Source organism: Cloeon dipterum, chromosome X (genome assembly GCF_949628265.1).
Source record: "Cloeon dipterum chromosome X, ieCloDipt1.1, whole genome shotgun sequence".
In the NCBI taxonomy this organism is placed as follows: Eukaryota; Metazoa; Arthropoda; class Insecta; order Ephemeroptera; family Baetidae; genus Cloeon; species Cloeon dipterum.
The window spans coordinates 9890583-9913167 of NC_088790.1; the positions used below are offsets into that span (position 1 = coordinate 9890583).

A 22585-nucleotide genomic window follows, 5' to 3' on the forward strand; every position below is an offset into this window, starting at 1 on the left:
AAACTAACTGCTGCCCTCTGTTGGTCCATCCAACAGAGTTGCTTTCTTATTTCTGATTATTTCTTCTCTCCGCACTGACTAGTGAGCCGATCTGGCGGCAGACAGCGAAAGGGAGAGTAAAATACAGCTCGAGAGCTGACGCCCTAAGGCCTATACAACCTGTACGTCTTGTCTGTACAGCGGGCTTGCGTTTTATCAAATTTTAAATAAACCCCAAGCAGTATGATTTTGATTGTTACTGATTGATTTCTCGATTTCAAAATCCTTCTTTTTAAGGTTCCCAGTCTGTGCAAACACGTTGCCGCTTTGTTCAAAACAAATTTTAGCCATTTTTACGAATCAACTTAATCAAAAATTGCTCAAAAGATTTATCTCTGGCCTAAAATATTTTATTGTTCGCTTGAAAAATTAATGTTTTAATTCGTACTTATAAAATATTTAATAAATATTTTTAAATACAAATGAGTAGGGAAATTTAACTTCAAAATTAAGCTTAGATTTTTGTTTCAACCTAGATATTTTGACTAAATTACGTGCTAGGTTGAATTGATTAAATTAGTAAAGATTTTAAGCTCATGCGCTATATAAAATAGGATTTTGTACAGCATCAGAAAATAAAAATTTTACTAAGGTGGTCTAAGTCTTTTCTCCCTGAACGCTTTTACTAAACTAATTAATCTTATTTGAATGCGGGCTTGATTAAATCCAGTTAATTTACGAGGTCATTTCTCTTTCACTTGATTCAATTTAAAATGCTTCTTTGATTCCTCATTATTCCAAGTATTTTTACGCCTCAGCGATGGCAGCACTGAAAGCAACATCCTCATTCATGAATGATACACTCTGGTGCGCAGATCAGGTGCAGGAAATCATCTGTCTGTCTGTGGAGTCAATGCGTAGACGCTTTAACCCTTGTCCCGGTCTCGTGAATGGCAATCGAGGCGCACCACCGCCGATCCGCGCCTGGTCCATTCATGAAACGAACTAACGCCGCCTTCACCTGTATTTTTAACGCCGGCAGCGGCAAAAACTTTATGGAGAACGAAAGCAGGCAGTTGTCACTCTGTTTTTAAAATCGTCTGCTTGCTTCTCTGCCAAAACTCTAACGTACACACGAGCAAGGGAATTATTTCCAGAATTGTGAAAAAGTGCCGGTAGAGAAAATGCGGTGCGCTCGCGCCGCTTTTTGTTTCAGATAATTTAGTGGTCGATTCGCACGAAATTGCTATTTGGCGGACGACCAACGCTGAGAACCTATCAACATCGAAATGCTTTTAATTGCCGATTCGCCGTTCTCTCTGTTTTTATTGGGTGTAAAAACGAGACACTCTCTTAATATGAAATATGCTGGTGGAGTTCAAGCCACGAAATTGATGCGCAATTTCGTGCAGCTCACCCTCTAGCAGAAGCACGTTTGAAAAACAAACATTTCAGCTCAGTGGAGCGCAAAGTAATGAGTAATAATTGGAAGTTGAAGCCGGTGTGATTTCAATATAAGTGCCATTATTAGGATCGGTGCGTCCGCCGAGGGTATTCAAATGAGCGGAAGTCTCGAGAGAATGAATCTCGAGTGCAGCGACCTCGATTGCCGGTGATGGTGACATCCGTTCGGCACCCCAAGTGCAACAAACATCCCCGGCTATTCTCGTAGAGCTGCGACCGGATTTGAAATTGTGTTTCACCTATTCCTTGCGACGGATGCTCCAAAACTCCATACTAATTATCAAGCAATCGCTGAATTGTAAATTTAAATTTAATTAAGCTTTATTTGGATAAAAACCTCATTCAATAAACCTACAATTTTATATATCGCTCATAAAATTGTGCAGAATTAAATTTTGTAAATTATTTTAGATTTTTCTTCTTAAATTTATTACTTTCTTATACTCTAAACATAACTTTTCACAATCTGGCTTTGAAATAAAAGCCAAATCATAACCAACAGTAAAATACAACTCTATGAAATTATAAGTGCTCTTAATGGAATTCATGGTTCTGTGATTACACTCGCCGCATGTCACGTGTGTGTTAATTGAAAGTAATGGAGTTTCTATTAAAAAGGCAGAGAATAAAAGTAATTTTTTAATTTTCCGTGTGAAAAACGTGCTTGATAAGCAAGTTTATTATAGAAAATATTTTATGTAAATTAAATTTTGGTTTGATAAATAAAGTCAGTTTGGTCAATATAAAAATTTCATAACGGTCTGCTGTTAATAAGAGTCGGTTAAAATCCAAAGGCTGAACGTATAGAGGCCTCAAAAAGACAAGTGTATTATTTTAAACACTGTAAGAGAAGGTATACGCCAAGTCATCCTCCTCAGAATCAATGGAAATATAAGCCGCCTTTGAGACAGAACATTACTGATTTTTTTCCTTTTCTTGCATGCTGGCTCATCATCTATCACCTTTTTTCATGCATTGTCTCCAAAAGGCGGATATATTGGCACCTGGTCGATGGTGAGAGGATCCGCGAACGAATTTATCGCCAGCCGGTTCTATTTCTAGTTCGTAAGTGTCGTCGGGACAAATGATTAGGGATTCGCGTGTGGTCGAGCGCGCACCGCCCGCAAGACCGCCGCTCGTTCACCTTTTCTTTCTCGCGCGGAGTCGTCTGCTCTTTGTCTTTCATTGCGAGTCCGAGTAATCTAAATTTAAGACGCGCAAATGATAAACAAAGCAGTGCGGCACCACCTGTCTCCGCTGCTCTACACTTTGGGATTTGCTTGTCCATTTTTTAGAAAACTATACGCTCCGCCTCGAGTGAATTAAATGGGCAGTTAAGCAGGCGGCCGAGCTCAAGATTTAGGACCTCGCGGAAAGGAAATGCCGGGCGTGCTTGCTTCGGTGTTTTGCAGTAGCAAAGCAAAATCGAGAGCGCTCCGTGTTGGTCCATGCGTGGAAATAGATGAAAAAGGAAGCGTTGCGTCCCCGCCGTTTTTCTATCCGCATTAATCTCCATCATAGCGAGCGATTTTATTTTGAAACCGCCTTTTTGCTCGCTCTCTCGGCTGCAGCATCCAGCCGGCGATCGAAATAAACAATTAAGGCGGCGGAAAACGCATGTCGTCATCAGCCCATGTGGTGCTTGCACAAAAAGTGGGCCAGAGAATTCGTCCTGTCGCAGTCGGTGTCCTTGGCGGCGTATCCCTACGAGAAAAATCACGTGGTAGACACGTGAAAAACTCGTGGTTTTTGCCACGAGTTCACGTGTCTTGAAACACGTGTCTACCACGAGATAGACACGTGTGAAGTCTCGTGTCAAATCACGTGATTTGGGAACGAGTCACGAGTTGACACGGGTTTGGAACGAGTTGAAACTACACTTTAATTTGCGTTTAATATATTTATTTGCAGCAAATTATAAACATTTCATGATATAATTACAAATATTCATACATATAGTGTCACATAAAATAATTTTTTTACTCCATTTAACTAGAACAAGGGCATCAAAGTTTAAAAACTTGAGCATAGTATAGTGGATTTTACGATAATAACATACAAATTCTATTAAAATTAGTTTCCAATTACTAGGTCTGCTCATTTAATTACTTATAGTAAATTGAACCGACTAAGCATCTGCTGCTCGAGCTCGTCGAAGGGCTCGGTTCGCGCTCGAGAGAGATTCTGACCTGGCTCTCGCGCTCTAACCTTGGCAAGGAGGGTGGTGGTTGTGGTTGAAACCACAACCACCACCCTCCCTGCAAGAGAGCCAGGTTGGAACCCCTTCTTGAGTGCGTACCGAGCTTTTCGACGAGCTCGAGCTAGCCTCGAGCAGCAGACGCATTCGGCACAAAGTGGGGGCTCAGCCAGGAACAGTGCAGTTTTTTAAACAAAGATTTGTAGTGCCCAGCCCAACCCTCTTGAAATATAAAATATGAACTTATGGTTATATTAGACTTTAATGGGGAAATATTCTAAATAATTTTCAAGTCTGTCGATGAACAAATTTTCTCACGTGGCCCTTTTCTTCTTGGTTATCTTCCTCTGCATGAGCTGATCCTTCTCAGCGGCTGGAACATTCATCAGCTCTTTCTGCTGCTTCCTCGCTGATCCTTCTTCTCCACCTCCTCCTTCTTCATCTGTTTCAACCTTTTTCATCCGGGAGGCCTGCACACTCTCTGAAATAGGAAAAAAAATGAAAATCAGTTGACATTGCTGATGCTAAAGTGGATTGATTAAGGGCAACAATTGAACATTTTTGAATAGTTGGATGCAAGAAATAGTTGATACTGAACAAATCACCTTGCTCCAGTCAAAATTTTTCAGATTTTCTCCAAAATATACAGTGCTTGACCACATTTGTTTGGCAGATTTCGATTCCTCTCGTCAAGATCTGTCCAGCAGTGGATGGTAATTTTTGGGATAAACTTTGTTTTGAAATAAAATCAGATTTCAAGTAGGGAGACAGTTTTACCGTAAGAAAAACGTGATAACTTTGCCAGCTTTTTTTCTCAAAAATTTACAATCTTTCTTAGGTCAGTTTAGGTTTCAAGTAATCCTAAGGGATGAGTTGATGCATTGGCAACAAGCATTATCCAGGACTTTTCAGCATCAATCCTCTTTTACAGTCCTGGTGGCGGTAAATTTGCGCATCGCTCAACAATTACCCAATTTTCACTGTTGAATTGATAATAATTCTTGCCCTTTTCTTGCAACAAGGAAATTCGCGTTTGGTTGTTGACATTATGCGCGATTTTTTCCACTACCAAGTAGCTATGGATTAAGGAGGATTGATATTCTGCAAAATCCAGAAATAGCTTTGATGCCATTAATTTAGGCATGCACTTATCCCTTAGGATTGATTCACAGGAAGCCAAAATTGACCAAAGTAGCGCTGTAAATTATTTAGATAAGTGGCTGCAAAGTTAGCATGCTTTTCAAATGGTGAGGACCGTCTCCCTACTTGAAATCTAATATTACTTCAAAAATATGAGTTTCCCTATGAGTTTTTATGCGCTGTTGGACAGATTTTTGAATTTGAAGAAAATTTGAAAATAAACTGAAGCAAATTACTTTTTTGAATATAAGGGAATGAAAGAACAAGTTATTAACTGCTTATTGCATACAACAATTCAAATAATTTTTAATTGTTGGCCTGTATCTATCCACACTATATAAACAATGAAAACTTCATACGAGAAGCGTTATTTCATTATGGTGCATGATCATGGTTCAATACTTCAATAGGCCAAACAAGTTGAAAATAAAATCTAATTTTCCTAATTTTTATCTCCTCAGTAGCATATGTCGATAATTAATGAACAGCGAACTCAGAACTTAATATAAATTAATAACGTTCTCTTTATAAAATTTGTGTGCGCCCTGAATCAGCCGGCGGCCACAAAACGTGTAGCAAACTAAAATTTAGCCTACGAGGAAAATTAAATAGGCCACTGCAATCAAATAGGTCAGAAAACTAGCTGGAAATTATACGCCAATTGAGATGCACCTACATTAATTAAAAGTGGCAAAATGTTGGCGTCGAGTTGAACTACTATAATATAGCATAATTTTCTTAACACTTTGTATTTTTTTTAAAATATAGTAAAGCAAACTTACTCTGAATGCCCATCAGCCTTGCTCTTTGGCAGCTCCACACTGGTTGCTAATCATCCGTCTCATCCTTTATTCCGTCTTGTCTGAAATCAAAATCAATTTTGAGAATTAGGAGCAACACACAATTAAACTCTATACAAAATAAACAATGATAGCATTTTATTGCTCTCTAAAAATGCGATTTTATAATTAAATTAAGTCTAGGCCTTTTTTAATTGAATGTTTTACGCTCAAGCACATGTGAAGTATGCATACACGTTATGTTTTTATTCATTTACGGCAGTGAAAATACTGCAAATTGTTAAAATGAGTAAAAATAAATTTAAAACAAATAATAATGTACATAAATGCATGGATAAGCAATATTTTCTGCCGGGTTACACATCTCGCCAGTTTTTATGAGAATCCCATAATAAAATTAGGGTTGTAACTTTGCGGCGAAGTGTCATTTTCCATTATGTATGCACAGTCGAGAAGAATTAAGCGTCAGTCAGAATTTACGACTCGATACATTAATGCTTGTTATGTATGTATGTATACATACTAGACAGTAATATTGTCCGGCGAAAGGAAAAAAATGCGAATATTTAAATATGTATGCACATACTTAATTATTTAATGAATCAAATCTGTGCATGGAAAAATTAGTTTTCGCCGCCGAGTTACAGTTTTTACAACCCCAAATAATGTTATAATGGTATTCTCATAAGAACTGGTGAGATGCGTAACCCGGCAGAAACTGTAGCTTTTCCATGTGTATTAGTGATTGACATGCAAATTTTACGTATTTACGGATAGATTACAGAAAACTAAAATGATTTTAACACATACCTGGCGTCATTGAGCTCATCCATAACGTCGTACATACACCAGCCGCAGCAGTGAGAATTATCTTTGTAGATGATGAACGGTTGAGCAAAACAGTCGCGCGACACGTTACTTGCATACTGGTGCACTAAACACTCGGATAATTAGCTAATTGTGCCCTTAATTGTTTGTAAAAGCTGGACGTAAATGCGCGCGTGTGTGCCATGTCGTTGGATTTTGGATTCTCTTTTTGCCGTTGGCTTTGGCTGCGTACGCACTCTATTTCCGATCCTGCCTGTGCCTGCATGTGCATGCTAACTCCCGCCCCCACTTTCTCTTTTTCTCTCTATTGCCGTTGCCGCTTACGCAGCAAGCAGCAACACCAGCCGCTCCTGCCCCTCCTGTCCCTCCTTGCTCTTCCTAGCTGCGATCTTTCTTGCGCGCGAGGATGAAATTGAAAAGCTGGTGAAAAACCAACCGCGCGAAGCGCAAGCAGTGGGATTACCAGCACCCTGCACTAAAATGTATGCGAGCAAATTTTTTAATTCCGCATCCCTTATTATGTTCCACACCGCAAACAGCAAAATATTTAATATAATTATCCCCCCGGATATGTGGCGGAAAATAATTAGAAAATTTTAACTTCAAAGAATTCATAGGAGCTAAAATTATAATAAAAATTAAACTTATTTTAGAATTCGTGATATTCAATGATTATTCCCTGCTGCAATATCAAAAGTAATAGAAAATGAAAAGCAAAAAGATTAAAATAAATAAATTAAATATAAATGTAAAGAAAAAAATTCAAATTTGTTTATTAATTTTAGAATCGGCTGTTTAATTGATTCAATTAAATAATTATTCCACATAATTCAAAATAAAAAAACGAAAAAAACCATTTTGGTGAATTATTCATAGCAAATAAATTTAAAAATGAATCCCTAAATAAATTATGTATCTAAATTGTGAAAAATATGTTATACACATTACACCATATACTATGTAGGATCCCCACTTACTTTTTTGCATTTCTTTTTCTTTTTTAAAATTTTTTGAGAGCAAATTATTAGCCGGTGCTACTCGTGTAACGTGACTCGAGTTAAACACGTGTGAAACACGTGATCTCCGACACGAGTTTAATTGACCACGTATTTTCTAAGAATTTTGAACATTTCTTCACTTTATTTGTATAAATTTTATAACATTTTAATAAATTTTTATAAAACATTAAATTTAGCAACTCGCATATATTGACTCGAGTTGAACACGTGTTAAACACACGTGTTTAAACACGTGATCTCCGACACGTGTTTAAAGCCACGTGTGTAACACGTGTTAAACTCGAGTTAATATATGCGAGTTGCTAAATTTAATAATTTTGCCGTAAAAATATTTTATTAATGATAGAAAACTGCAAAAAATATAGTTTAAATGCAATTGAAGCAAATATCAAGGTATTTAATTTTTAACTCGTGTCCGCAAACACGTGTTCATCACGTGATTATCACGTGTTCCGGAAATATCAAAAACACGCAAAAAAAGAAAATTTTCGGTCAAAATCGATTAAGGGGGCCTCAATTAACCCAGGAAAAATATCGAAAAAAATATTCGAAGGGGTCACCAAAAACTCGTGTCAACACGTGATTTTTCTCGTAGGGATGAAACAGCACGAAGCTACTGATCCCAACTCCAGGCCGTGTACTAGCACTTTTTACCGCTCTTTTTCTGCTAAACAACGCTGCTTACGTGCGCAGGATTGAATAAAACTCGGTGAACATTTTCGTGTAATAATTTTTTATTTCGACGATGATTACATTATACAAAATGAGCAGTTTGATTAGAATTCAATAAGCATTGCGCTACTTAATATCGATGAAACAGTCTTATCTCGTGTGTATGAACAAAAAAAAAACATCTCGGCTCTCTAACGCACTCGCAACAGTGTCTCTTTCATCCATCAGTTAGTTTCAGGGACATCACAAAAAGTTTGTATCAAAACATTTAAATTATTTACATCACTATTTCACCTCGTCCCTGGCTATCACAGAACTGCGAGCAAGCACCGCCGTTCTTGCTAGCTCGTGTCGTCGTCTGATTCACTCGTTCCCTCCGAGTCCTCGTCGCTCAGTTCCTCCGGCGTGCGAGGCAGCGGCCGGCTTTGGATTCGGGACGACTGTTGCACCTCTGAGTAAACGTTGATCCTGGCGTCTGATGGCGCCATGTAGTCAGTGACGGCCGTGGACGGTCGCGACTCGACGTCGTGGTTCTGCGCGTTGCCCGTGATAAAGTTATAAATGCGGCCCAGTCGTGACTGGGGCTCGGTGTATATGTTGGTCCGCCGGTCCCTCGGGTCAACGTACTCGCACACCACCGGACATTGGTACGCGGAAGTGGACGGCTGAATCTCGGCGTACGTGTTCTCGGCCGGAGCGGTCGGCCGCACGCTGGACTCGGTGGTAATTTGGTTGTAAATGTTTTCGATCATCTCGCGCGTCTCTCCGTAGGCCTTTGGGTCTTTTAGCTTTTCCTTCAGGTCGGAGAGGATGTCGTCAACCAGGGTACCCGATCCACCCGTCTGTGTCTCGCTGTCCATGACCATAATGGTAGACTCCATTGTCGAGGCCGTCGTACGCACGGTGCCAGACTCGCTGCCCAGTGTGACCTCTTCCATGATGAGCGTGTTGTCTTCGTTGGCAGTGACGGCAACGTTCCGTCGCTTGTGCCGCTTCTTTCGCTTTTGCTTCCGTGGTCCAGGCAGGATGTCTATCGAGTTGCTGACCTCCGTGCCGATTGGTAGGGTTGGCGTTTCTCCTTCTGCAACCTCTCTCCGCCTCAAGCATGGGAAAATCTTTGACACGGAGAGTCTATTGCCAGGGTAGCGTCGGTAGCACTTTACAGTGGATTGAATCAAGACGAGCAGCATGATGCAAACCATGACAAATGTCACCAATATCCACAACGTCGAGACGTCTCTGAGAAGTGTCTCGGACTGTATCGCGTTCGGCCGGTCGACCACCTCACCGTTCTGGCAGTGGATGGAGCCAGTGTCTCTACACACGTTGTCCCAGTACTTGTTAATGTACATGTAGCTGGTGGTGGTGTTGCTGCCGAAACACCGTGACAGCGTGCTGCCCAGCACGCAGTATGATGAGTTCTTGAACGCCTCCACCCAAAAGTCGGTCGACTTGTGCGCGTAATCCGAGGGCAGTGGCTCGCCCCTGCGCGGAGTCAACTCCTCCCGCAGCCAATCGGAGCACATGCAGTCGCGCTCGAAACGATTGTTGTGCACAACAACGTCGAGTTTGGGCGATATTCCAAAGAAAAGAACTCCTTTTTCTGACGCCATTTTGTCTATCAGGTTGTGCGAGAAGATGACGGCGCCGTCGTTTCGCTCGGATGGAGCCCACACTCCACTGAAGCCAATTTTTCTGAACGTGTTGTTCACAATATCCAGCCGATCCCATTGGGAAAACACAAGGCCTCGGGAATGCAGGTGTTTCAAAACGTTGTTCATCAGGGTGACCCTAGCCACGGTCACATTGATGCCACCTTCGTGAATTTTATCGATTCTGGAACATTCACAAAGCGGTTAAATTTCTGAAATTAAAGCCTGAATTCTGATTCCTACCTCGAATCCTGCAGGGTGAAATCGGCGATCGCTGATTGGACGGCATTGGTCTGAATCTCTTCGATGGTCAGATTGTGTAATTTCAGTCGGTCGATTAAAGTTCTGCTACTGAACGCGCCCTTCTCCAATGTGTGCAAAAAGCAGTCTTCAAGAGACAAATTAGTGACTCTAATGCCGCAAAATGCATCGCGGCGGATGACACTGATTTTGCTGCTCTTGATGCGCAATTCGTTTGCACTCAGCGGAAATGCTAGGCTAGGGATCTCTGGAATTAGCGAATCCTCGATGTACACCTGAAACACGTTTGGAATTAATTATCAAATTGGTTTTGTGAAAAAATAATTATTTACCGTCGTGGATGGTCCATGAGATGTAGATGCAGCTCCTAACTGAGAAAATGCGTTTTTGTGGAATTCCAACCTCGCTACTCGCCTTATAACGATGTCCTGCATATTGTGAAATGCTGACGACTGAATGATTACGTGATTGGCTTGTTCAAGTAGCACAGAATGAGGATTCCTGTTACCCTTGTAGGCCGAACTTTCAATCACCACGGTTGAGCAGTTTTCGATCTGTGGTAGTGATTTTCATTAATATATAAGGCTTAAATTGTTTTATGCTAACACTTACGTGAAACTTGAAGTTCGATGATGTGACATTAAAAATGGAGTTCTTTTTTATGGTCAGCACTCCGACGTTATGCACGTGGATTTTTCTCAATGCGCTTTGCTGTGAGAGGGCACCGTTGAGCAGTCGGACCTCCTTGCATCGACTAATTTCAAATTGAATTAGCTGGAGAGGAAGTTTCTCTGCTTTTACTTCAAGGAGATCCTGAAAAAAAATACAAAGATTTAGATTAATTGTTGACAAAGACAATAGAAGGTATAAACAATTAAGGCAATTCGATAAAGGTATTGAAAAATTTCCAGACTATTAGCATCTAAACAGCTGATAATATTAAAAGATTTATTAAGATTTATTATTAAATAGAGTGGCATGAATTTCAATTGTAATTATAGCGAAGACGTGACTATTTCGAGCTCCTATCAAACGTGCGTAAGGAGCACGTGCATTTGTGTACTTTCTCAGTGCTCTTTGAACCAATCAAAGTTGCTCTAAGCGCACGTGTAGGATGTCTCATTGCCCTTGTACACACCAGCGTTTAGCATTCGTAGATTAGGTGGTGTGACAAGTGGTGCCAGAATAAAAAACGCGATCGCACCCATTAGGCCGGCGACCACCTTGCTTTTGCCGGGCTTACAATGTTGCCGGCGGCACCTATTTCTTGCCGGGTAGGCAGGCAGGCCGGCATTCGTTAGTGCCAAATTACCACATGGCAGTACGTACTCCACTATTTACAACACATACCATGACCATCGAGTGTCCCAACACGCAAATTGGCTCGCCGCAAGTGAGAAAAGAAAAAAGGATTGGAGAGGTGCAAGTGCCGAAAGAGTCGCACGCACGGCCTTGGCAGTGGACACACCAAAGCATGACGCCATCTTTCGCCGGACAGGCTTCAAAAAATATATATTTGAGTTATTGTTTCGTAATTGCACTTTTTTATTGGATGATCGCGGTTTCAATTGGGGCCAATTAGAGGAGCATGCCGTAAAAGTTTGGACCAGAGCAGGGATGTCGCCCTTTTCCTGAGGGATAAATTATTGCTCCGTTATGATTTTTGACGTGACAGTTGGTGAATGACAGGTATCAAAAGCTTCACACGCCAGTCGAAGGAGAGGAAAGGTACTGATCAAAATATATTTTCGGTCTTGTTTTGCATTTTGGCGCAATCACCCGGCGCCAATTCGCGGCCTCAACCAATCGGACGGTTCGGAAAGAAAAGTGTGAGTGCGCATTGCGTCACTTTCTCTAATTATAGATTGACTTCAGACAGCCTCCCGCATCCCTGCCGTGGATCGGCGCTACATACGCGTGCTATACCTGTGAGTGAGAGAAAGAGAGGGGCGCAGACTGCCACTTGCTAAACCGTCGTCGCGCGCTCCGCACGCGCGTTTTTTTGCCACTCTCGCGGGGTCAGACACGACATTCGCACTCGCCAACAGCCTCCTCGATTTAATATACCCGGCGGCCGGCGGCGCGACCGTCCCGACGACTGGCCCATCTTTTTCCGCCTCCCAATTTTGATATTGCCGCTGCCCCGGCCCTTTTTTCTGCAGCAAGCCGAATTCCATGGCTCGCGCCAAGTGGCGAATCTGCCAAAAAGTGAAGCAGAATGGGTGAATTCCGTCCGACACTCAATGTGCAGATTGTTCCTAGCAAATTAATGAGCGATGCTGCCCGACAGCAACAGCAACGCTTCTTGAATGGGATATGTTGCTTTTTTACTCTTGTCTTAAATTTTCACAAAGATGAATTTTATTTATAATCAACTAATTGTTGTTTTTAACTCCATACCAATCATTTTAAATACTCTGTTTTTCTCGTCCCATTAAACTGTCAAAAATGTGTCAGATTTTCGTTGCGTGCTGGACCTTAAAATATCCGACTCTGTAGTTTCAAAAGCATTAATCAAAAGTTGTGATTGTCCCTTGAGACAGCGGTGGTTGCCAGAGTTTCAAAGCGACAAAGACTTCAAAGGTGATACCTCGCGATTGTCTCTTAATGAGAGGGACTAAATTGGCCGCGCTGTTAATCTAATAAGCACCCACACGCTTTATCAGCGGCTGGCTGCTGCGATGAGCAATTTACCACCCATCACTCGAAACCAGAGCCAACATAAACAGCCGGCCAGAGTGCTTTTCTTTGCCGTCGTACACTTTTGGCGTTGAATTGCACCCCTTCACGCCTGAAATAATATACTCCCTCTTGGGTTCAAATCAAATGACTGTTCGAGTCAGCAAAAATATTTCGTATTCTAGTGTAATGGCCTCCAACCTCAGGTACAGAAATGACAGAAATATCTGAATTTCCCTTGAAGTTTATTTGGGAGCAATTTAAATTAACAAGTCTAGTCCTATTTTTTAAATGCAGACATAGACTTGTTTATATTTCCTCCGCTGTAGCAGGAAGTGTAGGTGAACCATTGCAGGTTCATTTTGGTTCTTATCTCGAAAGCTGGTGATGCTGAACGCGCCTTTTTCACCCCGTCTGTGCGGCTTCATTAGCAAACTCATTAATTTTTCAACCAAACGCGGCCGCTTCAAAGCAGAAGGGCGTACAGGCCCCCAGGAAACTAGAGCTCAAGAGTTGAAACGCACCTCAAATGAAGTGTGGCAAACATTTTACTAGGCCTGTTCATCATACAAAAATTAGTCCTCGCCCGCAATCGAAATAAACCTTCCGCATTGTCTATTTTGAGACGAGTGACCCTTGCATAGCAGCAAAAATAAGTTTGTTTTCGTTGTAAATCGCGACGCGAACCACAGGTGCCCCAGGTTAGCTGGGAAAAAATACGGCCCATCAAGCGGGCCAAATTGAAAAATAAATCTGCTCGGCCCATCGGCCGGACAGCATTTCTCTTAATCTAGGCGCGGGCGTCGAGTGATCGTCCCGTGCGCCAGAGATTTAGTTTAGTTCGACTTTTACCCTATACTCGCATGCCATTTATTCTAATTTGTTTGTTTATTTTCGGCTTGAGCTGACAGATCGTCTGGCACGATTATTCAGCTTTCATTTAGTATCACATTTGCTGCTTGATTAATTTACAAAATGGAAATTAGGCTACTTGTCTATTTTTGTTTGGTCTTTTATAATTTTAATGTAAAATTAACTCAACATTTTTGGATGGTATATATTAAAAAATCAGAAATCTGAACTATTTTGGAATCATTAAAAAAATTCTTGCATTCATTTCACTATACTATCGACAACTTTTAAACACTCTCGCAAAAATGGCCAAGAGCCATCCATTGGCAACGTTTTTTTCCTAACTATATATTATGTTCTTGAAGTTCTTCTTTAAAGTCACGAATCGCAAATGCCTCAAATTATCGCTTCACAAATTACATTTTTAACTTGTGCCTCCGCTAATTATTTTCTCCTCAATTACACTTTTTAATTTTTCCGTGCTCGAATGGCGATTCCACGAAAGGAATTTATATGCTGCACAATAAAAGAGCGGCGCAAATTTTATTTTAACCCGATATGGCAATGATCTGCTTCGTTTCGCGCGATTGTGCGTCGACAGAAAAGGTCTGCGCTCTTATATTGTTGCCTTAGAATCATCATTATTCCCGCAGTGGCGGCGGCAGCCAACCTTGAGCGGCTCTCAAACTCGTTTTTCCTTCTGCTGACAAGTAAAGAGCGGCTCATTATTTGATTCATTTTTCCTTTGGCGTTTGTTCGCTTTTCGCTTTAAGCGGGGGAAAACAGTCACGTTGACCAGGGCTGGCAATATCGCTGCCGCCGACTGTACAAATAATTCGGTTTCACGGGACCCTCCCTCAGAATTTCACCTATGGGGGTGTAGCCTTCCATTCAGTTTGAATCCCCTCTTGAATAGGCCAGCTCGCTCACTTACACACAGGACACTTTAGTATTACCTACACGAAAGATTCAAAAGATTCCGACAGGCCGGCTCGAGATTTACATTAGGGGTTTATTGCGGCTGTAAAACGGCAAAAAGGCAAGAGTATTGGCAGAGTGGGAAATTATCGCCTTTTGATGGGTGTAAAACTCGTTTCCATCTTAAATTTAGATGAAAGCAATGCCTTTTGAAAAAGAGCCATTCGTGTTTGTTTGAGTTTGGGCATTCCAAAGCTTTAAGAGCGTGTTTAATTTTAAACCAAAATAGAAATGAGCGCTTTATTGATCTTCTTTTCCCCCTCATTTCGTACTGTAGCTTAAAATCCTTATATCGGAATTTCAACGCTATGATTTAAATATTAAAGTTAAAGCTTTACTGAAATTCAATGTATAGTTTGGTATTTTTGTTCAGCACAACGATTCATTCCTGACGCAATGCAACCGTTGGTATGGGAAAACACGTTCATTTACCAATTTCCCACATCCAGTAAAGTATATCTCAGACATTCTCCCCCATCAGAAACATTTATTTTAACATCCATGCACTTGTCTTTCGCCTTATCTGAAATCCCTATTTGGTATTTCGGAGGCGCTTTGCTCCTAGAGCGGCTCCAGCGGCTGACTGCTTTCTTCCCCCACGATCCGCGCAGCAAACGTGCACGTTCAGGCGCTGTTTGTTGACGGAGTAATGCATTTTCCCCGTCTCGGGGGTGTCTAGGGGTTGCGTGCATAGGGGTTGCCACCCAAGCCGCGTGCAAAGGCGTCAAATATCAGGCTGGTGAAAGGATACAGGCCGATGCACTAATTAGAAGATAAATTAACTCGACCCGAGTGAAAAGGAGTGTTGTTTGTTTCTTATTTGAGCTGGCGTGGGAAACTGAATGCAATAAAAGTGCGGATGAAAAGGAAATCGCAGCATTTTGCTTCCGTTTGGCCAAGCGTGAATTGTTACACTTCGCAACTTTTAAAATTGCTGGACACTGATTTTCTTTATTCTGTTTGTTAAATTGTGTCAGTACGAGAATTTTGAAAACTATGCACGCTCCCGATTTTGTATTTTCCTTCGCCCACGCAGGCTAATTTCGCTTCCGAAGCTGCGAGTGGCGTAATTTTCTTCTTTTTAGCCCGCGAAACGCTAAGATGCTGTTTCAGCAACACCTGTTAAAATATTTCCCTTCTGCTTTGGCATATTTCAGAGGTGTTAAAAAGCAGACGCGTCCCGTGGGTTGGTTTATACTTCCAAATAATAAGCGCGGAGAACAGAAACGAGCATTTTCCGGTTTCGCTCAAAAAAACAAACACTGCGGCCGCAAATCCACAAGAGGAGAGAGGGAGAGAGAGAGAGAGAGAGAGAGAGAGAGAGAGATCCATTACAAAAAAATGTGGGCGACACAGTCGTACTTTTTGTCTCGACTTTCACACCAGCAGGTTTTTTGCTTTGAAAAGAGACCCATAAGCGTTTCCTGTGCGAAGCGACAGTTTTCTGCAGTTTGTCTAACGTGTTAAGAAACATGCCCCAGAGCTAACGCTGTAGTTTTACCCATTTTATTCGTGACGTCTTAAAAAGTAAATATTAGGCAAGAGGAACACGATACATCAATATATTTATATTTAGTTACATCACAAATTTGGAGTCACTCTCAGGTGAATGCGGCTAGTGAATTTAGAAAGTGATGTCTTTAACTGAGATAACTCCAATTAAAAAAAGATTTGCCGAGACGATAAAAAATATTTTAGGCTGTCAATTTTGAAGGCACGTCAGCTTTGGCAAATCCCTGGATTCCAGATGAGCACATGTGAGGCCAAATTGATTCATCACACGCACCCGTTCCCGGCGTGATTCATTCAGCACTTTGCTTGCTGTTCCCAAGAGTGTTCTGGCTGGCAGACGAACTCTCGCTTTCTTGCTCGAGCTGGCAGCCGCGATGCCAAATTCATTCACCGATTTTTTGTGTGTCCTGCGGCTGTCTATTTTTAAGATTCCATATTCAAATACCTGCTGTCTGCGACTCAGTTCACCATGTGTAATTATTCTAAATCCATAAGTTAGACTGGCGAAAACGCGAGGACAACAGTAGCTAAGCGGGAATTTTTCGCTCGAACACGGCTCAAAATAGAAGCTATTGTGTCTCGTTTGCCGACTGACTAATCGCTCTTAATTATTCTCGAAATTTGTCATGCTGCTTTTTAATTATTTACATATTTTGATTCATCGCTTTCGGTACGACAGCCGAAAGCTTAACACCCTTTGTGCTTTCCACGCTCATGCATCATTCCTTCTTGGCTCTGAAATAGTTTTCCCTGAAGACAAATAAGCTTTGGCTCGGATTAAATGAAGAAAGGAACGAAACTTCACACCCGCATGCAGCCGCTTGCATTGTTGTCATTCCTTTTTGTTTGGTTTGGGGCAGACTTTGGGGCGGAAATAGCTCATCGTCGCGGTGCTAGATGTGAGCAGACAAATTGGACCCCGGACGGACACGACTTCCTCTGTTTTCTTATACCGAGGAAGAAATACATAAAACTTGTTTGAGCCTGCACAGTGCACGCTTGACCGAAAATTAACTTTTAAGCAAGGATGCACAACAAAACGGACCGAAAACTACTATTACGAGAAGTTTCTCAATCATTTAAAATCGTAATTCATTGTATATATATAAGATACATATTTCCTGTTAGCTCTCATAATTGAATTACATCGATCATCCCTATGATCTTTAACAGGTGTTTACAACTTTGTGACCCGACACGCATCTTTTTCCCCACGTGCACTTGTCCTCTCTTTGAAAATCTCTTTCAGGAGTATCAAATTGCCGCTCCGCTGCGGTCGTGTCTCACTCATCTGAATTCATCTTGGCTCCACTTGGCCCTCATCCGTGCTTATGCACGCACACACCGTCTTATTGAGCCGCTCTGCTTTTAAATTGCTAAATGATATCAGTGACCCCCATGCTTTTTTAAACTCTCGCGGTCGCCTATCAAGAATAACCCGTTCCGAGGCAGCACAGCATCGCAGCCGCATGACACGATTAAATCCAACGTCTGCTTGTGTTTTACAATAATCGTCACGTGAATAACAAACCGTTGATGATTCAACCCAAGTGATATGCGAGATCAAATGCTCATATGATATATTATTATGTTTTCTTCTGTTTTGGACGTAACTGTTTTAAAACAGGAGGTTTTTAGTTTCAACTCCTTTAATGTTTATGATATAGATTGTCAATTTCACCTTAGAGAATTATATTATCCATGAAAACGAAAATAATATTTATTTTGAATAAGCTGGTTATGTCAAACATTTTAAAGAATAGGGAAATTTCTAAGGTATTGCATGGATATTTTATAATATTCAGCAAGGCACCTTACTTTCAAATCAAATTATTTTTGTGCAGTTGTGATTCAGGGTTAAAATATTGGATCTAGATACATATTTCAAAGGTTTGCTGTATAGTTTGCACAAGAATTATCCGTTCAAAAAATCATTCCATCTGATTTTTTTTGGATTTTTTTCTGCAAAAATATTATTAAATGGATATTTATGTTTGAAACAAGTAATTATCTTATAATTCTAATTGAATTTTATGAAATTGGATCTTGCGCAAAATTATGATATTGGTCCAAATTTAAGTTAGACATTTGAAAAAGTCAAATCGAATCTCTTCCTTGTGCGCGTTGTATTTTAATTCACGCGAGAGAGGTGGGCACACGAGGAGACAGTTTCGAGAGCCAGACCGGCGGCGCCGCCGACAAGAAGAGGCAAAAAAAGTGGTCGCAAATGCGGAGCACAGACACTCGGCGTTCTCATACGCGCACATTACACGCCGGCTGAGCCGCGCTCCTATTTCTTTCTCTCCTTCTTTCTGCCTAGGCATGATATGTACGACGTACTACGTTGTTGATTTCGCAAATCCACCACATACACACACGTGCGATACAGACGCGGCAGAAAAAGCAGAGAGCCGCGTTTCGACGACTCGATGTAATTAGCGCACATAGGCTGACATTTCTTACGCACTTGCTTGCGCCTTTTAACGAGGTTTTCATCTGTCATTTTATTGTTGTACCGTCGTCTCAAAGATCAGAAATAGCAGCCAGCGACAGAATGTACCATAATGAATGAACCAAAAATAAGCGAGAGCTTTAAAATAACGAGATTTTCGTTCATGTAGTTAAAATTAGGCCCGGGGTTTCGAATAACGTGAACAGCCGAGTTAATTCACTGTGACAGCGATTTTGCAGATACGCTTGAATACGATTTATTTCCTTAATAAATTGCGCAAATTATTCGCAGATGTTTAATTTGCTTGGGCTCTATTCAATCAAGATTTTAAATTAATGGAGTGGCTCTTTCAGTAAGTTCTCTTTGGCTTCAGTGTCTAGACATGGGAATTCCAGTTTTTAGCTCTTAACAGGACAACTAACAAAATTTCTTAACAATTCATTTCATTCTTATTTCGACGATGTTTACTCACACACAATTGAAAAAACTTGCTTTTTTGACTGGACCTAATGCATTGAAATGTTTCAAAATGCGATAAAACAAAGATTAAGGATGTTGTTATTTATAGAGAAGCCAATGCAAATTAAAAAAAAATGGCTACCAATAAGCTATTTAATCTCAAAACACAAATTAACAAATATTTCTTGAAAAATTCATTTTAAACTGTCTCATAATTATAAAAAGTAATATATTTCCCAATAAGACAGCCCTGCCTTGCCACATTTCATTAACTAATTAACAAGAAAGACTGACGATTTCGAAAATTTCAACTCACTCTTGTTTGTACTGATAGGTTAAAAATGTAAATCAGATTTGACTAAAAGCTTTTTCCTTCATAATTGGTTTTCTGAGATGATGATTCTGATGAAATTATTAATAATAATTTTTTTTCTAAATCGCAACTCGTCATGAGCTCAATTTTTATTAAATTTACATTTGTGGTGACTCTCCCCACTACTTCTGGAAGTTTCCAGACATTTCTTCATCCTGACGAGTTACAACAAAATCTCAATAGCTCATTTTAGGGCCAAGCCAACTCTCAACTCTTTTGGGAAATTTTTGTCTAATTCTTTTAAATTATTCACTTGCAATTGGAGATAATTGAAACTTAAAAATCCATCATAGTCTCTGTGGAACTTGATCGTCTGCCCCTTTTTTCGTTGCCAACAAAAGCCATTTTCGAGAGCGTCGCCACTCTGGAGCAGCGGTTTTTTGCGCTCCACTCTGTTATGACACGAGGAAACAGTCTCTTAAACACTTTGCAGACCAGATAAGATTGGTCCTCGTTCGCTGCTAATACCGAGCTAATTTGCTGAGTCGGCCAGCTCATCTGCGTGCCCCTACGCGACCAGCTCGACGATGCTGTCGTTTTGAAAATCTATTAGTCACGCAGCGAACTTTTATGAGCGATGAGAAGAAAGCCATTAGCGAAGGAAGGTCAGAATTCGACCGCAAAACTATCTCCAATGGAGGATTTGCATAATTGAAAGTTTTGGACTCGGCAGTCGTTTGCACATCATTTATATATATGGAAACTTGAACTTGGCCCTTGCTTGCCCCCTCCACGCACCGACTACTTCCTTTCCAGACAAGCCGCGAGCGAGCGCGTAGAGAGAAAAAACACACCCACTAACAAGCGTTATCACTTCTCTTTGTCATTATTCCAAGCTGTGGCGAGCAAATTTAAATTCAAATGGAAAAAACTCTTGAATGAAAATTCTTTTAAACTCTAGCTCGTTATAATGAATAAATTTTGCTGGCATTGAATTGCAAAAATGCTTGGCTTCAATCAGATGATAACTCTCTTTGTATGCGAGTGTCTTAAAGTGGCTGCAGGAAAAATAAAATTGCAATTCCAGAGTGAAATCTTTAATTTTAACCCGCGATGAACCCATTTTTCAGTCTGCTCGAAAACCCGTTTGGACATCTGCGTGACTCTTTCGTTCAGCCCGCGCACTCCAAGTGATTCACGCGCTTATTCAAATGAGGCGTGGATTATAATTTCGCAGAGTGGGACCATTGTTTGCTTCGTAGCTCGCAGAGCTACCAAATAAATAAATTATCGGTCGTGCGCGCACGCGAAAAATAAAATGCCGAGGGAGGAGGAGGAGGAGGAGTTGAGGGGGTGAGAGCGGCTGTCTGCGGCTCTGGGCCTCGTGTCTGGCTCAGGACAGGTGTTTTCAAAGGGCAATTTCTGGCCATCATTTATGACGGTTGTAAAAATTGACAAAACAAACAATACTCTGTGTCTTTGAAGGGGAAAGGACCTCTTTGTCTTTTAAGTCGGGCTGCCTGAGATGAAGGTCAACACATGGGGCGCTTTTTTGTAATTTATTCCCTCTGAAAATAATTTTTGACGCAGTAAAGTCGCAAGCTCCAGCGCTGAGTTATTGTTTGACACAATTTTCGCCGCTATACCGGCATCAAAGTCCCTTTGACGCTCGCTAGCTCGGTTGGGTTTGTTTGTGGGCTGCTGACACGACACCCAACAATAAGTGCTTCTTGGAAGAGGAAAGTGCATCATCTGCGTTTTTGCACGAATTTTACGATAAAGCAGTGACGCTTTAAAAGTTAATCCGAAATGCAATGACAATGGTCAAATTCCTGTGGTATAACTACATCGTTTTTATTAATAGAAGTTGTTTGCTCATTGGAATCTCCATTTCCAGGCCTTTCATATTAGGCTAAGGCACGAAATATTATCTTCCAAACCCAATCGGTTGAGAAATATGTTAGAAGTTTGATACCGATTAAATTTATTCCAACACTTAAAAATCATTCATTTGTTTTTAAATTTGATTTAGAGAATTTTTGAACTATTTCACATTTCTTTCCAACTATAGTCATCTTATTGTCAACTCCCTAGAGGGAAATTCGTTTGGTTGTGCCGTGCACCTTTTGAAAAAGTAGAGATTAACTGTGGTAACAATGGAACCGCCCTATACCATCCTGCTGAGCAGCAACAAAAAAAATACCACAGCCTCCCCCATCGTAAGGCCGGACTTACCCCCCTTTTTTTACTCAAGACAAGCTTTATTGCAAGGTCATTCCACCGCGACCAGGCAAACTGACCTTTTCAGATTGGCAGGTGCAATTGACCTGGACCCAATAGTTTTGCTCGGTTCGGTTGCACTTGCAGACGCCGAGCTCCTCGGTGCAGATGGCCGGGATATTGGCGGTGGCCGACTCGGCGGCGGCCAGCCCGGCGGCCAGCAGCAGCAGCAGCAGTCCGGCGGCTACGGTCGTGTTCATGGTCAGCAAGGTCTTCGGACCACGGTTGGTGGGTGGTCCGGCATGGTCCAGCCCTGCAGTCTTGCGCGAATCCTTAGCACATTCCGCTGAAATTATTCGCGTTCGGGGCGTCGTTGTATACTCTCATTAACACACGGCCCCACGACCACTGCTCCCACTCGGCTCAGCTCACTCGCACGACTAAATGGGATGAAAAGGGGGACCAACAGACTGATACTCTTTAGAATGCCTTCTCCGCGGCTTGCCAAGCTCAGTGGGACGACTCGAGCGCCCCTATGCTGTCGTTGCAGAAACTAGGCAATTTCAATAGTAAATTTTCCACAATAGCGTTTTTACCAAATTTTGAAAAATAAATATTGTTGTGTAAAATTAAATCTAAATGTATTTATTTTTATTTTTTCATTTGTTCACATTCAAATACTATTTAATTTAATTTTAATCTGAACTTATTTTGTTTTATACACAAATCATACTTTTATTTATATAATTTATTCTGCTCTAATTAAGAATTATTCAAATTTTTAAAATTAAGAGCTATACATACATAGACATGAGCAACAATTAAACAATACATAATAACGTTAGCTAGCGGCCAATTATTGTTCCTAGTTTATCAGATGCTCAAGAAATTTTACTCTTTAAAATATATGCTATCAAAATATAATTAAATGATTAGCAAAATATACTTCTAAAACATTTTTGTATCTAAAAAAAAATCAATTTTTGTTTTTGCGCAATTATACACGAGAGAAGAATATTTTTATTTGCGGCACAATCGTTTATTTTTCAGGCTACGATGCTATGCAAATATTTTTTATTTTAACCCAACCAATAGTTTGTAAAATCTT

The 22585-nt window shown here is 40.9% G+C and overlaps 2 protein-coding genes and 1 long non-coding RNA gene across 3 annotated transcripts in view; 1 reads left to right on the forward strand and 2 right to left on the reverse strand.

Annotated features, from left to right (window-relative positions):
• Positions 1–22585, forward strand: part of hiw (highwire) — a 52295-nt gene that overhangs the window by 16573 nt on the left and 13137 nt on the right. The gene's annotated exons all lie outside the window — the stretch shown is intronic.
• LOC135945925 (uncharacterized) lies at positions 3718–6703 on the reverse strand. Its single transcript, XR_010575472.1, has 3 exons — positions 6391–6703; positions 5563–5642; positions 3718–4121 (listed from the first exon to the last, which is right to left on the reverse strand). It is a non-coding gene; the product is annotated as an uncharacterized LOC135945925 (long non-coding RNA).
• Positions 8144–21945, reverse strand: be (ben). Its single transcript, XM_065493868.1, has 5 exons — positions 21558–21945; positions 10625–10825; positions 10345–10566; positions 9995–10287; positions 8144–9935 (listed from the first exon to the last, which is right to left on the reverse strand). Exons 1-5 carry the CDS (start codon positions 21735–21737, stop codon positions 8441–8443), a joined length of 2391 nt encoding a protein of 796 aa, XP_065349940.1. The 5' UTR covers positions 21738–21945; the 3' UTR covers positions 8144–8440.

Bases quoted from the DNA above. Each gene is read 5' to 3' on its own strand.
- be (XM_065493868.1), bottom strand. From the start codon at position 21,737: ATGAACACGACCGTAGCCGCCGGACTGCTGCTGCTGCTGCTGGCCGCC. The intron at 10,826-21,557 runs GTCAGTTTGCCT...ATTTTTTTTCAG, and splicing joins GCACCTGCCAATCTGAAAAG to GATCTCCTTGAAGTAAAAGC. The intron at 9,936-9,994 runs GTAGGAATCAGA...TGAATGTTCCAG, and splicing joins TTCACCCTGCAGGATTCGAG to AATCGATAAAATTCACGAAG.